A 22,409-nucleotide genomic window follows, 5' to 3' on the forward strand; every position below is an offset into this window, starting at 1 on the left:
ATGTTGCTGTTTTTGGCGACGGACATAGGACACATTTTCAGTCCAAATTAACCCGCATTAGAATTTATTAAACCAGCGAATAACTGATGAAACAGACATTTCTTTTTGTCCATAAACAGACTAGATTTTATCAAAAATGTCTTTAAATCCTATGTCAAGAAATATAAAACCTATTTTAATGGCACACATCTTCTACTATTATTTTAGTATTACAGTATGCGAGTAGACAACGAAAATCTGGGAAAAGTGTGATCCATCGAAAGCATTTATCACAACAAAATTAAATAAAAATTGCAGACACGGTTTAATTGAGTCTGTCCCTGGACGATCATGAAATTGCAACATCTCACAGCCCCCCAGCACCGGCTGAGCGGTACTGAATTTTTTAAGTGTTGGAATCAATGAGCGAGCAAAATGAACGGATTGTAATATTGAATGTGGTATCAATGTTAAGCTAAAATGTTTGTACACCCGATACATTTAATTTTCGATTTCCAAATATAGCTGCAAGGAAATAGTCATGAAACCTTAATAGGGTATTTAGGAATATACCAGAACAAAAGTCCAATAATATTATTGATATAAAGATTTAACTGTAAACAAAGATTATCACAAAATATTTACAGAGAATTATTATACATATACATGTGAAAACATATACATGTGAAAGATGATAGAAAGCTGTGGTGAAATAAGTGGCATAGTTGCCTTAGTTAACCTTCGCTACCTTCAGCTCAACTATATAACTATTTCAATGTAAGTGCTTTTGTACATAAAATTAGGGATGCGCATTGGCATAAGTTTCATAAGGCAGTACAAGTTAAATCTTTTTTGATTTTGTTCAATTTAAACAGTTCAGGCAAACTCATTTTAATTACGTTCTTCTTATTATTACGTTCGTTTAACCTGTTTTCCTAATTCTTTTAACTACAAAAAATAAATGTCTTTTGAACACAGGACTTTGATATTCTGTCAATAAATAAGAATAAAAGTAAAATATATATCAAGCCCATGTAGTTAAAATAGCAGTAGAAAAGATTGACACATATTCGAGGTAATCGGTAACAATAATCAGAAAACAGGGAAACAAGTTAAATCATGTCAATTCACATTTTAGACCACTGTTGTAATCAGAGATGACCCTTTGCGTTACTGGTTGAGGAAAAGCGCAGGCGTCTCTCTGTTTATTATTTCAGACATGAACAGGGCCCTGAGCAGAAACACCGCTGTTCGATATTTTCCTTGTATGAAAGAATCGGATCATAGCGGTGAGGTGCAAGTGGTTTGATTACAGCAACATTAACCACTCGGCAACACAGATGATAATACCTTTATCTTTATTGTTTCTATATTCTGTTGTTTCTTTATCAAACACTTTCACAAAAGATCGCTCAATGGTTTCCGAAAATTTATGTGGTTTTTATAACATTGCATTAGAAATAGATTGCAGTACAATGTAAAATTTTCATCGTTCTATTGCCTCATTAGAGATTTTACTTTCATATTTCTATTTCCTGAAGTCTATGCGTATATGTTTGTTATCCCAAAACTTTATTTATTTCTCTTGTTTCTTCTTATTCATTTAATTGCTACACTTTCAATTGGTCATATGTTTGTCTATCGTCTTTAAGTTCAGTCTTCAGTGACGTATATTGAGACTCTCCGGATTCATCTGGATCTGTTCCCTGTTGGTCCTCACCATCATTTGTTGAGAACACCATATTAGTATATAAAGGCACAGTGCGTCTGTAGTTAAAATACAATCTTTTTTTTAATTTTCATATTCGCTTTTTCCTAAATGATGTTTATGCTTTTTATCATTTTCATAAATTTTCATTCTTTTACAAGTATGATTATTAGTTAAATATTTATTTTATGGTTGATTTTTTAAAATCAGTTTTTGCATTGATGTATTTTTATCTAATCAATGTATATAGGCTACTCTTAATTATGTTAAACATTTATATCATAAAATTTTAGAAACAATATGATTGAAATGAAAACAAAAACGACGTTATAATGCATAGGAAATTGCGATTTATATTACTCCAAAAAGCATCAATTTGACTGACTTTCATTGTTTAATATATAAAAAACTTTAAAGAAACATGAGAACTTACTTAGCCGGCTGGACAAAGGTATTTTCTGCAAAAAATCAAAATGATAAGAATTAGGTAAAACAGAAAATCCATCGATGTTTGACAATGAAAATACAAACAAACGTGAAACATAATTTCTTCTTTCTAAAGTGAAAACTGTACAATAGTTTAGTTTAGAAAAACAACTTAATTTTTAAAAACAAATAAAATATTTATCAAAAAAGAACAAAAGAACCCCACCTGTGTTTCCATTTTTTCGTTTCAGTAATATTGTAACATAACCAGCATATGCCACGACTATCACGATGATTAATCCAAGTACAACTCCTACAATCACTGCCTGAATATTACTACATGAACAGGTATTAGGACAGTTGTTACAAGTATATCCCGTTGCCTTACCTATAAATATAAGAATGCTATTAAGACATAAACTATTTATTTCGGCATCTGCAATTTTAATTCTTTTATGATTAGTTATCAACGTATTGGAAATGTTAGAAAGATTCGGTGCAGGAAAGTTTAATTTTATTCATCTTCACAACGGCAATATATGGTCGACGGACATTTTTGTAGGCCCACATCTGTTTGTTTACACTTGCAAACTGGTTTCCTTTTAATAATATATCCATCCAAACAAAACAGATGCATAACATTCTTCATTGTTGCCATAAATACTACAAATGACATTTACAGGAAAAGGGTAAATATACTTCATTGCATTACATATTGACCCACCCTCGTATTTTGAAAAGAAAATCTCGTTCTGTGGAAAATAAATCAAGAAGTAGAATACCTAAAATACCTAAAATACTGACTTTGAGTGGTTACTGAGTTTTAGAGACCTGTAAAGAAGAACAGGAGAAACACAAGTTGTGAAATAACATGTACAAGTATATTTAATGAAAATCCTGGGCAATCTGTTTTTATTTTAGATAGTTTTCATATCATATCCTAAACATAATTATCAGTTATTTGTCAATCCCCATTAAAAAAGTCATTTTTTAAAATACATTTATGATCCAACTTAACTGGGCAACGAAAGAGTGAGCATAATGTAACAGGAAAACAATGTTAAGCTGTCAATGAGCTTCATCAGTTTATTAAACACTAAAGTAATTAAGTTTGCAAAAGGTGAATACAGGTCTATTTAATTGACAAAACTTTTGACTTAGCTCTTTTTCTGCTAAATTTATTTATTTAGAGTAATGGATTTGACCAGCTTTCAATTTAAAACAATCCATTAAAAGTTTAAGAGATTTTGATATCAAAAACAGAAATTAAGCTTTTAAAGGTATAGAGACTTGTCAAAGTGCAAAGTCATACTGGCTGGTATATTATGATACTGGTGGAAAAATTTACCACCTACGAATTTAGAAATTAAAGGGTTATATAAAATTTATTTTGCATTGTAGCTTATATTCTATTTGCAAGGTGTAACACTTTATATTAATAACAATACCCCAAACAAATAATGAATAGTCATCATAAGTATATTTATAGCAACTTACAGTTAACAACGACAGCCAATGTTTCTTCTGTACCAAAGTTATGACTGGGATAATGAGATGATGTTGCTGTAGCCCTACATGTGTAGTTACCATGGTCTGTTCTATCTATATCATCAAATGACAAAGTAGGGCCACTGGACTGTTGTCCCACCCAGCTTACTGTTGGTGTTGGATTTCCAGTGGCATTACATGTAACAGACAGCGTTTCACCTTCATTTGTCGTTATGGTAGTTACTTGTTTCCCATTCGCCATAATTTGTACTTTTGGAAAATCTGTAAAATTCGTGTAAAAATATTCATACTTGAGGACATTGTTTTATTTCATCCGACAATAGTTTAGTTTCTTTTCTATTTATTTCAGTTCTTTTTTAAACAACATGGATCGAAATACGTGGGTTTTAAAGCATCGTAAGAGACAATGACTTCAATCGTCTTTGCTAACAAGGAGAGTCTGCGTAAGGATCAAGCTTTAAGTCAATTGCAGGATTGACATTGAAACATTCTGAATTCGTGTTTAAGTATACTAGAGTGATCGTTTCCGTGCTTTTAATGCTAATTATATTCATTTTTCTTACATTCAACTTGTAATAGAACTTGTATGGACTGGATCTGAAGACATTTCTTCTGCGTAAATAAATTCTTCAACTGACATTTTACTGGACTTCTATCACCTTGGTATGTTAGTTTAGGAAACCTTAGTTTCCTTGTATCAGCACTATCAGGTGATCCATATTGTGCGGTCCATGTTGCTGTTGCTGTAGGATTACCATAATCAGATGAGGAACAATAAATACTCTTTCCTGTCTGACCTTCGAGAAATGGAAAACTGATTGTTGATATAACAGGTGACACTGGTGGCCCTGTAAATAAAACAATAATAATTAATGGTATAATAATAAATAAAAATTATAATTTTACTATTTTTCAAAGTCAAACAGACACAAAAATGGAGACACAAAAATAAGAAAACAGCGATTCGGCAAACTTATAGTAAAAATTCAATGGTTTATTAGTTATTCCATATTATCTCCAAATTATGTCTTAAACACTGAACATGTTACTTATTCGTTATTTATTGCAGTTTCCGCTGCAGTATTCAAAACCTAAGCATTCATGTCATGGAAATGATATCTTTTTAAATCTAAAAAAATAGTATCAACAAAACTATAAGTCTATCGTCTGTTAATTCTGAATATCTTTAAAACTACAAAGCAGTATTCTTTTTATATTATTTTCTACAACAGCAATGATGCTCTGAATGATGATTTTGTGTACATATATTATTTTCAAATAATAACTCAACTGGACATATCATTTTGTTTTTATTTTACACACACCATAAGTAAAAATGAAATACTAGTATTTTTTTCATTCTACTTACAATACACAGTTATCTTTTCTTGAACCTTCACTACATTTTGACCAGGTATTGCAGTTTCACAGTTTATTGTTTTGTTGTTATCAGTTCTTTTTGTTGTAAATGTTACAATACTTGTAACAGATTTAAGATCATTTCCATGACTATGTTCTGTATTCTGTACATCAGTCAATGTTTGAGTACCCAGCTTCCATGTTACTATAGCAACAGGTCGTGTTTGAGAGGAAGTGCATTGATATTTTATTTGATCTCCTTCTAATTTTTCTTTTTTAAGATCTGTTATTGTAGGAATCAAAGCCAATACTGAAAGATTAACAATACTTTCTGTCAAAAAAGAATAAAAACAAGTATATCCCATAAAGCTTTATTTCTAGAAATTCTATTCTATACTTTTAAAGGTAAGCTATATATATTATGGTGTATTATAATATAATTTGTTGCGTAAGCTTTCATGGCTTTTTATTTTTCTGGGTTTTTTTTTGCCAATTTTAGCACAATTGCATTGTCATATCATGTCGGTCGGTTCACTTAAGTGGGCATTCCTGAGTAACTAACATTAATTATCAATTTATCATGACCAATCGCTATGTGTTAGACTAATGACCATTAGGCTCAATAAAAATACTTAATAAAAAAATATAAATATAAAAAAAGTATTATTTGGAACTGAAAGCGCATTTTTTATTATCATCTTTTAACCAAATGCAATGCTTGCCTCTGTGATATGAAGATAACATTATTTTAGTAAAATCCTTTCAATGTTAAAACAAAAATTGTTTACAGTATAAGAATTTATAAAACATTTCTTACAGTTTGAAGCTAAAATTGAGACAAGTCAGCAATAGGAATGTAAAAAAATCACAACCTTTAACATAAAGTGTTATTCTGTTTGAAACAACATCTGGATTTCCTGACTGTGAAGCTTTACAATAAACTTGTTTGTTATGGTCGGAGATAACTGGTGTAAATGTGAATGAAGACAGTGTAACAGTTTCCCTTTTCTTCTCATCATCATCTCCTATATACCAGATAATTGTGGCTGTTGGTCTGCTTTCACTTGCTGTACATGTCAATGTTTTAGATACAGCATTTGTTACTTCTAGTGTTCCTGATGGTTCGGTGTTGCCATCCTTTAGTGTTACAATAGCTACCTTTACTGAAATGTGTAAAATATTTTATTATATTTAGATCACCCAAGATTATTTTTCTATTTAAACAGTATTATCTAGATGAGTGTAATCAAAACACATATATATTCTTTTTCGTTCTGTGTAATGCAAAAAGTTTTTTTCGAATAAAAAAGTGTATTATAAAAATATCAGTGTCTATACAATTACTAAAATTATTTTTATTTCAAAAATAAGTTAGTATAATTTACTCAAGTAAACTTATACATGTATAAATGAAGAAGAATTTGAGTCAGGATTTAGTTATCTCATATCTTCCTATAATGCAGTCATCTTTTTTCTCCTTCAGAAGATATTCTAGTATTTGTTAATCAAGTCAAGGTACGACATGTTCTGAATGAAAACATAAAATTGTTCTCCAGTAAGGAGCCAGAACTTTTCCAGAAAATAATTATATGTTACCATAGAATGTTACAGATATATAGGTCTTTGCAGCACTTAACTGATTTGCCATTTGGTAATACATTTGACTAGTGCAATTATAAATCTTTTGTCTAGCTCAACTATATAAAAACAGTTTGATTTTCATGTTGTACTATGCAAACATTACAACAAATTAGTTTCTAAAGTATACTCAACTAAACGCACAGACGCACAAATAAAAGTAAAAACAAATAATGAAAGTTACTCGTTTCTTTAGTCACTGCGGTTATTTAATATTCTTTAATTGGGGATGAAAAGAGTTTTTAGGATTGGATATACCTTTTACATAAAGTGACACAATGTCTGAAGACACAGCTTGGCTTTCAGACTGTATGTTGAATGCTTTACAGTAAACTTGTTTCTGATTATCTGAATTTTCTGGCGTGAATGTAAAGGTAGATGTCCTAGTAGTTTCTGTTTTGTTTTTCTGACCTCCAAAATACCAGATGATAGTTGCTGTTGGTCTGCTGACACTAGATGTACATGTCAATGTATGAGATTCCCCACTGTTTACTTCTAATTGAATTGATGGAATTGAATCTACATCTTTTAATGTCACTGCTGAAACTTGTACTGAAGTAAAACGTTACCTATATTATTTCAAATCACTTCGTATATCATCTGTGTGTATGCTTTGAAGATTTGATCGGGTATTTGCTTATGTTTTTCGTTCTTGTTTTTCGACAATTTGTTCAAACATTGCAGCGGAAATCAAAGGAAACACATTTATGTAAATGGAACATTACAGCGAAATTTATCAAATGAAAAAGTAGCAGAATAATGGACTAAGTATGCACTTCATATTTTCACCATCATCAATCTTTAAGGAACAAAAGTTTCAAAAAGGTTTTAACAATTTTTTTTAAAGATTATTTAAGATTATATACTATACTTTCTCAATATCTTAAATTTGTATTTCTTTCTTATAGAAATCCTAGCCTGGGCTCCAGTTGCCGGTATATTCGGCAAATCGACATTGATATTATCAATGATCGGGTTTGAAATAGCGCGTATGTTATGAATAAGCAAAAAATATCAACGCCAGAATCCCAGGCTGTAGAAAACCCACCATCTGACCAAAAAGTGTTGTTCGTGTAAAGAGATAGTTTGGCAGAATGTAACATATTAGCTTTGTTATTTGTTAGAAAAACTACAGAATATGTACCTGCAAATCTGACATTTACAGATGTTTGTGTATAACTTTGATTCCCAGTAATTGATATAGCGCCACACTGTAACTTCACAGTGATATCTGTATTGTCAGGAAACACTGTGTATCTTGACAGAGTTAATGCAGATGTATATATTTTCTCAGAATCAGTACAACCACCATTTTTTTCTGTTACAGGTGGTGTTGTTGACCATTTTTGACGAGATCCACCTATCTGTAAAAACAATAACACTCAATGAATGTACACATGTACATCTATCACACTGTACTACGTTACTTCGTACTAAATTGTATATAAATACCACGAACTTAAACGAAATACAATAATTTTATCCTTAAAACCAGGTAAAACGTCACTTTGATTGAAATAGTTTACGAAATTATCTTATTTTTATTGTATCTTAGATATTATATATATGATTTAAATTCAATATTCAATTGACAAAGATTTTAATCTGTCCATTATATCTACTTCACTTGTGATAGATCAAATCTAATATGTAAAGTCCGTACAATTGGATTTTTTTTGTCACACTTAAAACTTATGTTGCATATACTTTTGACACATACGACGAAAATGTGAATTATTATAGTTATGTACATCATGTAATAGGTAAATATATGTTTTCATTTCCTATGTAAAATGTGCTACTGCAATGCATGTAAGAGATCATGTCAACTTAATATTAATGCACGTTTGCCATATTATATATTTTGTATATTGTACCAAGTGGGTCTATGACCTTCTGGGAAAAGATAAATAAACGTGTTATATTACCTTAATATAATACCATATGAAGTTGGGTGAAGGATAGGCGCATCATGTGCTACATTTAAATGTCACCGAATTTTGAACGAGGTCTTGGTCCTGGCTTGGTGGATTATCATAATAGAGTGATGGTGTGATGGCTGGAATGGAATGGACAAAACATACTTAATGATACTACTCACATAGTAAATAACACCTCGGCATTATGTTAACTAGTCCAGTCAATATACCCTAATATGGGGGTCAACCTAGAACTAATTGCAACAGTTTTAAAAGTTTGTTTTTCTAAAACTAGTATGTATGTACATTTATCCATAAAAAGTCCCGAACGTTTGCTGTTGCCATTGCTTAGAAAATAATGCCTTAATTACATGATACCTTGGATTTCATGAAAAATATACAGAATCAGGAAGTCAGTTTACATATCAATATTTATTGTAAAATTTTATCAAATATATCATTACAATATCAAAACGTAATTAAAAAATTATAGTGTCAAATGACAATCAATAAAAATGCAGTAAGCATACGATTACCTACTTTTTTTTACTAAAACTGCATAAAAATATTACCCCACCCACTAATGCATTTTAAAAAAGTATAACTTATATATTACAGGAATGTTTCCTGATAACATCATTAATGTTAATACGATTTCGACTGTCATTTCATCAAACAAAACGCATCAAGTCCACTTTAAGGTTCAAAGGAACGTTTATAACACACGAAAATGTAATTATAACGTAAGAGCCTCATGAGCTACTGCTATCATACCAACGTCTGTTTCGAGTTACTGACATACTCATGGTATTGTTGCAGAATAGTTTTTCTTTGATTGGTTGATTTTAAGGCGCTACAAACGCTAATTTGGTCACATGGCCAGAACTATGAAAGATGACTCGACTCACCGCGGGTTTACAAACTTAAAAAACACCAGGTGTCAAAGCCACCACACCTGCTTGAGCTTAGCGATGTGCTTAGACTCAAGAAATTCAAACTAATTTAGTCCTCTTTTACAATCACGAAGTGATAAACATTGGCTGAATTTCTTGAAGTTATTAATAAATTAATTGAAACCATAATTATATTTTGTTTGTGTAACACTATAAGCTTACCTAGTGGATGATGACCACAGACACTTCGTGTTGCATTATTTCATGCACAAACGGGCGCCTGAGTTAAACAATCTAGCTGAATAGCCGACTCACATAAAAGAATATGGCCCTTATATGGCTCAAATTTCAAACCTATATTGGTAAGAGGTTTGTGGTGTAAAGCCAACGACCTTATCGCCCCACAGCAATATAATAAATCAGTTAATAGAACAGTTTAATGTTATAATTTAAGATGTTCGAAAGGGAATACCCCTTTATGAGCGGTTGTTTGCATATACATGTAAAGCCAAAGCTGCTAGGCCGTTCATTGAACCCCGCCTTTCCTGTTGATCTTGTTTACCATATTTTGTTCCTTGCTATACTAACAAACTTGCCAAGTTTATAAATATAACAAATTGATTAATACTTTGCTCAACAATCTCAAATAAATTTACACTTATAATAAAACAAGTATATTCATTGTCAATCAAAAAGAAAATAACTTTATTTTCCCCATTTACAATATTTAAAAAATGCAAATAAAGATATACATGTAACGTACATTTGATTTCATATAAAAAGTACCAGTTTTAAATTTACACATGTCATTATTCATTCTATTGATTGAGTAACAAATGGCATGCACAGACGCCATTCCTGTGCAGGATGCAAACCAGTTGACCAGTACTAAATGCCCTTACTTTCCTCTTTATATGCCAGAGCAGTGGCACAAAGCAAATGACCGTAGATTTCATGATCAATCCTGTACATTGTTTGAATCGCCCGGTTCATAGCCCAACGCCAATCTGACTGAAGTTTCGGAAAATCCTACCTTCTTATGTGTATAACATGTAGATCTAATTCCCAGTCACTCTTTTTCGACTTTTAGCCTATTTGGATTTTATAATAAGGTTATTTTAGCAAATCTTACAGACAATTATTTATGTCGTCCGTGAATTGATTTTGACTTAGAAAAAAATGAAGTAGATATTTAGAATATAATTGCTGCGAAAAATTATATTCTAGACTATCAATTTCGGTATCAAAACGTTAAATCTAGTTATGCCATTTATCTTAAAATTGTCACAAGGCATCGTCATTTTTGTCAAATGTAATGTCTTGAAATCATGTTAATTGTATTACACGTGTCTGGTTTCCAACGCTTGAAAATAGAAGTGCTCCATTTTCGTGAACGCGAAAGCGGCCACAGATTGGCTGATTAAAAGGTTACATGACCGTGACCTTCTTTCGATCATCGTCAGATCTACAAATACACATAAGAAGATCTCAACTTTAGAGCCACATGGTTAGCTCAGTAGGTAGAGCGTTGGAATGTGAATGGAGACCTGGGTTGGATTCCAGGACTGAGTAGGTCACCTTCTTTATTATTGATCATGGAATCCTGTGTACGGTTGTTCGCACTGTACCTTTGCGCTGGCACATTAGGGTACAGTTCATTGCATAAATGAAGGCAATAGTAATGGTAAACTACTTGACAGTCTCCCCAGGAATGATACAGTGGCTAAACTGTGATCCGGAGTTAAAAGTACCAACCACCACCATAAACTTTGGTTAAATGGTTACATAAACCAGACACTAATGACCATCATTAATGCTTGTTTCCACATTATAACCAAAGTGTTCTTCATATGTTTGGCCTTGTTGCCACATGTATTTGTCATTTTGGACACTAAGTCACCAAATATAAATCAATTAAATGACCTTTTCAAATGCATCTCTCTGTTCCCTTTTTCCAGGTCAACCGGGAATTCTGAATGTTAGTGGTTCGCGCATTTCTGTCTGATATGCCCTCGGAATGCCTTTTCCTGTCCGTCCTTAAATTAACGTTACATCAATGATTGTAATAGAACACGAGGCAGACGAATTTTAACATTCTATGCCCACTGATCACCACTATCTATATTTTCATGGTAGTGCTTTTATAATTTTAATCTAGAAAACAAAATAGTATTAAAAGATTTTTTCTATTTAAGATACTTTATCTAGCAAAGGTTCCACGAAATAACCATCCAGGCTTGAAATTTGGGAGCTACAGAACTTTCTTTCAGCAGATGTATCTGCTATAAATGTTTTGTCCAAAAGATTTTTGGGACATGGATTTTTGGATTTATTTCAAATTCAAGTGATTGTTTTTCCAAGCAGCACATATCCTTGGTATCCCTTTTCCCCAACTCGAATACGGACAGAAGATTTTGTTGTCATTGATTGACTCTTTGCGAAGTTTAGACAGGAACTTGGTTTCATCTGGAACAAAAGATCACTGGTTTTGATAAAGATCAAATAGATTACAGATATATCATTTTGCAAATATTGATCAAAATATATTAAAAGATTCAAAACAGTAAGATTCTCATAATAGTAAAAATATCAAGTTATATTATTGCATTGCTATTTTATCAAAGTTTTAATGTTTGTTGAGTTAAACTAAATTAAAAAAAAAAATAAAAAAAAACGACCAAAAATGTTTCAAAATAAGACAAAGTTTGATGACTATGTGTTTGTTAATTATATTATCTCGCAATTTACAACAAGTTTCAAAACTAAACTGTATAATCTTGCCATTATTAAAATTGATAATGACGCATAGAAATTCCAAAAAAAGTAACTTTGAATTTTTTACTTGTGCCCACACAATGGTAAAACTTTCTTTAAAGCGAAAAATAAATCAAAATAGAGTAGCAAAAATAATAATCAAATGTTAGATTTATGTTCCGTATTTGCTTCCGTAGAACAAAAATCATCAACAAGCGAAGTAAAATTATCAATTCATTCTTTTTGTTTCGTATAAATTATAAAGAAATGACAAATTGCAAATGAAAGAATAGTACAAAATTTACGTCTAGGTGTATTTTTTCATGTATTTTCAAAGCTTTTTTACAATAAGTATTTTTTTTTTTTACAATGGCGCAAGCATGAATTATTGGCCGATTTCTTTATTATTTAACGTTATCATCGAAAGATTTGCGATATAAACATCTGAAAAAATATTGTATTAATCTAAACCTATCTAGATTTAGAGTAAAAACCTTGTATTTTACCTCAAACGGTTTAGAAATTCCAAAACGCAGGTTGTTGGAAGCCGTCATAGATTCAATATGGGCGCCGCCATACTTATTTTCATTGACGTCACAAGCAATGCGCGTGAAATCTAGTGGTATGGTAGCGTAGTCGGATCATGTTTTAAAAAGGAAAAAATCGCTAAATAAAATCGTTCTTATCTTTTTAATTGCAAACGCAAAATTTGGGGACTTTTTATGGTAAGCACTTAAGATTAAGTTCTTTCGTGAGGTGTTGATAAAAATTCTGTTGCAATTAGTTCTAGGTTAATCTTTATATTTACTGGCCTAAACCTAATAACCCGTCCTGTAAAATATTTGGGACAGCAAAATAGCCGCCCTGTGGTGGGAGAATTAGGTCGTGAAAGCCACGCAATCTCTTTTCCCATGCAATAAGATTTTAGTTGTATCCTTATCTATTGTTTGTGCAACCGCATGCGGTTAAACGGTCATCTTGGCAACGACTATCAATAAGTTAAATACGCAAATTATATCTGACACAAGCATTGTATTTCCTTTTTATCATGTCATTACATTAACTGCTGTTGATAAAGTGCTTTCTTTATTATTTTAGCTTATGGGTCACCACCAATCTTTATCAGACAACTTCATTAATGCATATTTTCCTTTACAAAATGAAGAAAACAATGTATATCTTCCTCTTTCTAGTTTGAAAATATTGAACGGATAAACTTTAAATCGAATAGTATTTTTAAATATATAAGTCTCTCTTACAATTGACTGAAACAATCGGGACTATTTATTATTGACATGAACATTGGTTTTAAATTCACATATTTTTAATGCGCGGGGCAGTTCTTAACAAGTATTGTTTCGTTTAAAGAAATTAAGAAGACACGCAAATTGAAATTGTAAACATGGCACATATAATACAAAACAAGTATCTGATATAGAATTTATCACGATCAGCATAAAAGATTCGACACAGACCCGACCTCCTTTTTTTCTAAGCCTTTTCTGTAAATTTTATATTATCAATAGTTAAAAGGGTACATGTTTTTAGGTTTCTGCTCCTAGTCTTATGCATCTGCAGCTTAGTAAATACACTCACGTTATAATCAAGTATTCAAAGTTTCTTGGAAATATTTAACAGTTTTGAAAAATTCACTTTGATAAGCAATTTTTAGTTAAAAAGGGACATTACACCAACATAGAGTTTTCGGAATAGTGCCCATTGTTAAACAACTATGTCTTGCCATAATGAATAAGTAGGCTACTAGATATATGTCACAGTTTACCTATTCAACTTTATAAAAGAGCAAATCTGACAACAATAAAGTTTAAAAAGTACATAGTACTCGAGATAAATATGACTTTCCTCAATCACTTTCCTATTTCATGCTAATTACAAAAAAAACTTAATTGCTGCAAACTATATGTAAGGTTTTTTCTAGCTATAAAATTAACATACTTTCACATTTATAAGTACACATTACATGTTTTTGTAAAAAGACAACACACATTTCATGTATAGTTACCTTTATTAAGAATATGTAAATAATAAATTCATCATAATTAAATTCAGATGTAATAAGACCCTATGTTTAAATACAGAATAAGCTATTTGAAAATATCGTTATGAGTGAGTCCGTCATTTTATTTTAAAATGCATTTGACATGTTGTGGTACTAAAACACAGCGACCTTAGTGAGGTAAATTGATTACAGGAACCATAAGATAAACAAGGAGTTTATAGGCTAGTAGAAACTAACCTTCATCTTCTCCAAGGTTGTTGTAAGTAACTCGTGTGTTCTTCTTCTATATATATAATTATTATATATATGTATGTCAACGTCTATGAAACCAAATTTTCATCGTCATCTGTGTATTTGTTTTCTTAAAAAACACAAATACCATAAATAATAATGTTATCAACCAATGTATAATTCTTCAATTAAAAGTATACTTACTATATATGGTAAGGTGTAAGTATTTTCTCTGAGTGTTGAGGATACATGTCCAGTATTTCTGGTCTTCTGATCTACTGAGATTAGTGACTATTATAGTGATACCACTGCTGCTAGTACTGATTGTATGTCTTGGTACAGTTCCTAAACACTGCGACGATGTACAGCTTGTTAATGATGGAGCAGTGGTAATGTCTTCAAGAGGAATGGAATCTGTCTTATAGACCCTGGCAACATCATTGGAGCTAAACTGTGAGACCTCACAAACAAGCTGTATACCACCTCCTTTTACGGGGACCTTCTTTCCTTTTATATAAATTTGCTGTACAGTACCTTCGAAAAAACGAAATAAAACAGCACACAGTTCTTGTACTCTAATTAATAATATCTAAAACTTAAATATAATTTTAATCATTGTTTCAGTATATCGTATTTTTGAAAATTACAACATCGGAGCTCAAGCAACACATTCACTGAATGCACTGGGTTGATCAATTCTTAAAATATAATTTTTCGACATATAATATATACATGATTATTCTATAAAGCTGCGTTTTTGATGTAATTGTTAGAATGCAATTTTATTGATTACTGATGTAATTATACCCATGTTTTTTTTGTTCATGCCATTGCAACTTCATGTTTATTGTATGTGTAATATGTAATTATTTTTATATTTTTGCTTTAAGATAGTATGGTCATGTTTAGTATCAAAATTATTATCTGTTTTTATAGATTTTTTGTTTTTGTTAGAAACAATAATAACGATAAATTACAAGTTGATTTCAATAAGAAACTTTTTCTTAATTTTTTTTAAACTTCAAAAATTCTCATGTAATAAAACACCTCTAAGCAAGTCAAGTCAAGTCAAAGTATTTATTAGCATAAACATATATACATGTTTTTCGCCACACATAATTGGCGGTTAGATTAACAAAAGTAATATCATATTGAAAAGAATGAAAATATATAATTCATGTCTCATGTTCATGTTTTAACAAAAGATGGGCAGTTTTAAGTACACAAAAACACATACAATACAAGACATTGCATATTTAACATATATAATAATATACAGCATAAATATGAAAAATAGTTTAAAGAAATACATATTTTATTATACAACAACACTCTCGTTTCTCCCAGATAGATAAATTTTGCAAGTTTACTATAACAGATCTTTTGGGTGTTGACATAAGCTCATTGAATTTATTCATATTAGGAGTTAAATGTAATTCTCTATAAAAAGGACATATTAACAAAAAATGATACTCTGATTCAACTTGATTCATATTACATCTTCTATATAATCTTTCGCTTCTAATAATATTCCTATATCGACCTTTTTCAATCTCTAAGTTGTGTGATGAACATCTAAATCTCGCTAGTGCTTTCATATGTGCCTCAACATTAACAGTATTTAAATAACTAGCTTGAATAAAGTTTAGCTTAAATTATCTATAATAATCTAATTTAGAAGATGAGTCTAATTCAGATAACCATTGTTGTAAATATGGATTCTTTGAATAATTAATTTAACATTCATTTCAGATATTCTATCACAATTCCACAGGTAAGAAAAACCAAGGTCATCTAATAACTTTTTTACATTGCATGACCAACTATTTAACAATGTATTATTTCGTCCCTGCAACATCATTAATTTATTCATAGTTGAGTCAGGCATATTTTTAATTTTATACCAAAACTTAATTATTCTAATTTTACGTACTATATATAAAGGAAATACACTAAATTCTCCATAAACTGCAGTACTTCATGTTTGTTGTTTAACACCAAGTATTTGTTTTAGAAACTTTAAGTATACACGTTCTATGTCCGGAGATTTATGGAAACCCCATATTTCAGATCCGTAACTTAAAATTGGTAATACCATTGAATTTAAGAGTTTTAATTTATCTTCAGTATCTTGATTAACATTATCAAAAAGTGAGTTCAAAGAATAAAGAGCCTTTAAAGCTTGGGCAAACAATGATTTTTGAGCTTGATAAAAACTTTCTTTAGATGATAGCGTTACTCCTAAATAAGTAAATGTTTTAACTTGTTTTAAAATTTTATTGTCATACTTAAGCGATATATTTGAAGGTCCATTACCTTTTCTAAAAACCATTACAACTGTTTTATCTGAATTAACTTCAATACCCCATTTCCTACAATAATTAATTATACAATTTATTAAGTAGAATTTGTAAACCTTGTTCAGAGTAAGAAAATAAAGCAGTATCATCTGCAAACAACAACAAATAAATTTGTAAAATAAATTTGTAATTCCTCAACGGTAAAAACATCTATACTATCGTCAGCTAATTGATCTTGCATATTATTAATAAACATAATAAACAAAAAGGGAGATAATGGCTCTCTTTGCTTCAAGCCCATGTAACTATAAAAAAAGAAAGTTAGTGAGCCATTATTACGTACACATAATTTCACACCCTCATACATGCTTCTTAGAATTTTTAACATTTTACCTGAGACACCAGTGTCAATTAATTTGAACCAAATACCATTTCTATATGTTAAATCAAATGCCTTGTGGAAATCTACAAATGCAGTGTACAATTTCTTTTTATCACGTTTTATAATCTTATCAATAATAGAATTTAGTACAAATATGCAGTCAATAGTACTTCTACTATTCCTAAATCCATACTGATAATCTGTTAAGAAATTATTGACCTCTGACCATTTACGAAGTCTATTATCTAGGATTACTGAGAATTTTTTTGAAAAAAATACTTATAAGCGCAATACCCTTATAGTTATTTACTTCACCTGGATCCCCTTTTTTCGGGACAGGTACAATAATTTGCTTTATTCAATGAGATTGGATAAGATCCACTTGTGAAAATATGATTAAAAATTTTACTTAAAAGTGGAGATAATAAATCATTACATTCAATAAATATTTCTGGTAAAAGTAAGTCATAACCACCACTTTTATTCCTATTTAGCGAAGAAATAGCCTTAGATACCTCCTCTATTGTAATTTCTTTATCTAGCATATCAACTTGTTGTAATATAACATCATCACTATTAATACACTGTTCAACATCATCATTTGAAAATACATTTTGGCTATTAAATAAATTCTTAAAATGGTTAAAAAACGTTTCACTCGGCACTTTACAATCGGGACTTTTCTTTCTAAACTATTTTATTTCCTTCCAAAACAATTTCGGAAAAGTTTTTGATAAATTATGCATTTTATTCTTTTGAGCTAAATGATATTTTGTCTTTGCTCTCCTCTTAGCTAATCTATACAATCGTCTATTATTAATCAAATTTTCTCTATTAAGTGCAGATCTACAATTGAATACAATCTATTTGCATGAACAAAATTCTTTCTTTCACGCTCACAATTTTGGTCATACCATTGACTTTTAAATTTCCGTCTGGACTTAAACGTTTTAACGACTTTCGTAACTCCGAAAATATCATATGTATTTTTGTATAAAATAGCAGATATAGAGTCAATACCGCTATCTAAGCTTAAATTATTATCAATTACATCGTTAACAATAGTTTCAATGCTTGATAAATCAGAAGAAATATATTCTATAAATATGTCGTTTCGGTCATTTTCCCATTTTATCTTCAAAATCTTAAAATATAATATGGCATTTTAAGTTTTCCTGCATAATAGTGACACTGATTAGATAAAATTAATCTCAAAGGCTTAATAGCCAAGTTGTTTATTATACAAACAAAGGAATCCAGGGTGATAACTTTTCTAATAATAACAGGTGATTTATTATTAACTAATGTTTACAGTTAATGGAAATGGCTTCCTGTAATATTTCACAGCTGTCAGCACTTTTCTGTGTAAAACTTGGTAGATCGGTCAACATTCATCATCCATCGTGCTTAAATTAAAGTTGCGTTTAAATTGATATTGGATTTGGATTTTTATATTGATTTTCAGTTTCCCCACCCCGTCCGAAAGTGCGTTATGATATATATCGCATTTTTTACCACTAAATAAAAGTAAGTGCATAAATTGTTTATCATTTGCATGTATACAATTTAACTTTATGCGGTTGTGGCTGTTAAAAATAATAAATTTTATACAGTTCAAAAATGACTTTTAATTTAAGGTAACATAACGGGGAAAAAGTCACATTTCAGCTTGTAAAATTCCACCGTCCCGATGTAACTGATGTCTAATTATAAATGTAATAATGTAAAACATAATAAGGATATGAAAGTATAGAAGTTAAACATTTACCATTAATCGTTTAGGTAAGTTTGGTCGAAGATCTTATTTCGTCACGTTAGACAAGAAACAATGTTAATAAGTATCATCTGTTCAGATCTGAAGATCAAACTTAAATAATTTAGGCAATGCAGTTGTAAGGGAACTCAATTCTTTTTAACTCGATACAATATGCAATTGAGTTTAAAGTGTAAAATCGCTTTCCATGTTTTGGTCATTGTACTCAATAAAAAAAATTATTATTCTAAAAAAAAAAGAACAAAGTGAGCTTGTGTAGAAAGGTACTGGTCCAGACCTACATCAAGTGGGTATAATGCCTGTCTTGTCATGTAAATATACTTAGTGGAGTATCGTACAGCACTACACTGGAAATACATATGTATGATTTATTTAAATAAATGATAGCACGCATAAAAACAGAAGAATTTAATTTTTTAATAGATCAGCTGGGTTACCTAAAACAGAAAGATATGCAAACGAGAACTAAGAAATACACTAAGAAATATATTAAAAAATCGCATTTTTGTGAATTCTTGTCCGATTTGAGCGAAAAGTGTTGCAACGCATTTTCAATTTTGGATCATTTTTCAAAATCGGAATAATTACTCTGGAAAAACAAAGAGAGTTATGATCTTAAAATTTGCACACAAGTTATTGGTCTAGATCTACATAAAATGTGAACCATTCCTTATTCACCTCTACTTTGAAGAGCATAGAAACACTGTCAACTGCTTTGAAACTGAGGGGCGTGAGTTCAAACCACAGAAGAGGCAACTTTATTTATTTATTTATTTATTTTTTTTTGACATTATTTATGTATCTTTCATATCCCATATGGAAAGGAAAAAAATGTTTGATTTTTTTATTTAATTATTGTATATATTTATTTGCTAAATTATGCCAAATTTAGTAGCAAATATGATACCAGATATTATTTTTCATGATCAACCAGTACAACTTATAAAATAAGCAAATTTTTAAAACAGCCTCTCATTGTCGTAAATTAAAGGGTTGAAAGAAAATAATAAGAAAGTAAACTCTTACCGGCGAAGGCTATTGTTATGAGCCCAAACAAAAGATTAGCCTTTAACGTAATTTTAAATATATCCATATTTTTATGAAATAGTTAACGCATCATACTTTATTTATAGAACATAACTTTACAAAACTATCCAGGAAGTAAAGTGTTTGAATTTAATATAAATCGTTGTTGAGCTCATTCTTAATAAAAATATTATATATTTACTTGATTACAATATTTTATACTGCGTAGATAACACATCTTTTCAGTGTTTAAATAGGATAATAACGAGTTTTATAAAGTGGTTGTGCTGTAGAGCTTGAGAAAATCAAATGTTTATTGATAAACCACCTTTCAAGTTTAAAATGAGTTTCATAATTGATTCATAGTTTTTTATCTTGAATCTTGTTTTTCCTTGTTTTATGTAAAAAGCTATACTATGTAATAGTCTATAATTTTGAGAATTAAAACGCAAGACACTTATCGTAATAATTATCAAATAAACTAAATTCTCAAGAAATAATGACATACACGTGTGATACTCATAAATAGATAAAATTATAATTAAGTAACAATTTTCTTATTTTGGGAAAAAAATTTATGGTGGGGAAAGTTTTATTTGTTTTCTTTAATAAAAAAAAGCGTACCATTTTATTCTTGGTTCAACTTATTGGATTTAACCATTATTGTGCTCACTGTACATTTGCAGATGCTAATATAATTAAGAACTCCATTAAAACGTAAAAGGAAATTCAGATGATAATCAAAATTCCGTATTTGTCAAATGTGCTATATTCATGTAACTTTCCAACGCCTACTTGATAAAGTTTACCTTAATATTCCTTCACCTATAATGGGTGTATGGGTGTTATATGTACTTAATAATCCGCCTCATGTGTTTGTGTTCCGTAACTTAAACCGATTAGTGTTAAATAACTCTTGTCATTGAAAACGTCAAGGCAATAATGGTAATAATTGCTAATGTCAGCAACTGAAATCAAACTCTGATCAGACAATCAAAATGTGGCTGAGCATATATTCCCACTAGTAAAAGATAGGTGTAAGTCAGGTACACCTGTGCAAATTGCTAGTCTTACCGACGTAAGACCTGACCTTTAATTTGTTATAAAACCCAAAAACTATACATGAACTTAACGTTAATATGGACCTCATCAACCGGTATTGGTATAGAGAGTTTTGCAGTTGGGCTATATAGGTGGAAGTTTAAATAGCCATGTGAATGTCCTCAACATTAATGATAGAAATCTTGATTTATGAGTGAGCGCTGAAACGACAGCGACCATGTGTTAGAGCTTTTGCACTAGAAGAAGATAGCGATAATACCGTGGGTGTAGGTAATATAGCCAGGATGGTATGAATTCTTCGGGGAGGGGGGTTTACCTAAACTTTTGGGATTCAAAAGAGAAAGTACTGTGCCCCTCTCGTTGGTTCGCAAATATTTGCTAACTCACTGAGAACCACAGATAAAAAATGACATAACTAGAGTGTTCAAAAATCATTTTATATATTCTAGTTACTTATAGTATAACTTTGTTCCAATAATGAATAACATTGGAGTCTGTATGTTACGAACAAAGCACTAGAAGAGGATATATGCAATACAATAAATAGGACAGTACAATGAAGACAGAAACGTACTGTATCAAACCGAAAACAGAAGTTTTTAGAACACACCAAAGTGGTTCAGAAAGTTTATACTCCTCATAATTTTTATTCTTTTTGCGCCAGTAAATCTATTATTGCTTTATAACAATCTGATTTGTACTCTGGTTGACTCTACCCTATCCTAACCTAACGCTACCTTAACCTACCTATCCTACCGTACTACTCATAACGGTACCAGTTGGCCTAGTGGTTAAAGAAGCGTTCAGCCGCTTCGAGATGGGGAAAGGTCAAACCGGTTTCGAGCGTTAAATTGAAGGACATGTAATGTTTTCACGTTATGTACTTCGCTTGTCCGAGAGATGGCGCTTCGTGAGAACCGTTCGAGGTAGTTTATAAATGTATGGTTATGCCTCCAGAGAATTTCCTCCATCTCGCCTGCGCGCTGAGTTAATGGGTTCAATTATATTGGTAAGATTAACCTACATATTAATAAGTTGTTTAGATATAGGATTTTTGATTACATTTACATGACATAGGATTCGAAAGTTTGGAATTCATACATGTCAAATTTGACTTATGTATTGCTAAGTCAGTTTCTAAAAACTGGTGACATGGTATAATAATATAACGTGAAAATCAATTAATATACTGCTACTTAGCTTAATATATTGATAAAATGGTTTCATATATGTAAAAAACGATTTATATTTGATCAATTTCGGTTTAATATAAGGACATCTGGTTCCATGTATTGCTTACTTTGGTACCATATATTAAAGAACTGGTATCATTTAATAGTGATAATCAAACTTATATATTGCTACTTTCGAATACATACATTGATAAACTGTTTTTTCATATAATTGTAAAAATGAATTAATATATATT

The 22,409-nt window shown here is 30.6% G+C and overlaps 1 protein-coding gene across 1 annotated transcript; it reads right to left on the reverse strand.

Moving 5' to 3' along the window:
• Window positions 1-574: 574 nt before the first annotated feature.
• LOC132751783 (uncharacterized) lies at window positions 575-20,057 on the reverse strand. Its single transcript, XM_060742022.1, has 12 exons — window positions 19,919-20,057; window positions 14,641-14,970; window positions 8,614-8,678; window positions 7,764-7,983; window positions 6,878-7,171; window positions 5,854-6,144; window positions 4,992-5,291; window positions 4,186-4,470; window positions 3,611-3,883; window positions 2,340-2,501; window positions 2,121-2,145; window positions 575-1,746 (listed from the first exon to the last, which is right to left on the reverse strand). Exons 1-12 carry the CDS (start codon window positions 19,983-19,985, stop codon window positions 1,590-1,592), a joined length of 2,469 nt encoding a protein of 822 aa, XP_060598005.1. The 5' UTR covers window positions 19,986-20,057; the 3' UTR covers window positions 575-1,589.
• Between the last annotated feature and the right edge of the window lie 2,352 nt (window positions 20,058-22,409).

This window comes from Ruditapes philippinarum, unplaced genomic scaffold (genome assembly GCF_026571515.1).
Source record: "Ruditapes philippinarum isolate M1 unplaced genomic scaffold, ASM2657151v2 ctg8760_1_1_1_1, whole genome shotgun sequence".
NCBI lineage: Eukaryota > Metazoa > Mollusca > Bivalvia > Venerida > Veneridae > Ruditapes > Ruditapes philippinarum.

What these genes read in the sequence shown, in the direction of transcription:
- LOC132751783 (XM_060742022.1), bottom strand. Translation starts at nt 19,985, where the DNA reads ATGGATATATTTAAAATTACGTTAAAGGCTAATCTTTTGTTTGGGCTC. An exon ending in AATAACACTTTATGTTAAAG is followed by an intron (nt 5,292 to 5,853) that starts GTTGTGATTTTT and finishes TTAATCTTTCAG; the next exon opens with TATTGGCTTTGATTCCTACA. An exon ending in AGTTCTATTACAAGTTGAAT is followed by an intron (nt 3,884 to 4,185) that starts GTAAGAAAAATG and finishes CGAATTTTACAG; the next exon opens with ATTTTCCAAAAGTACAAATT.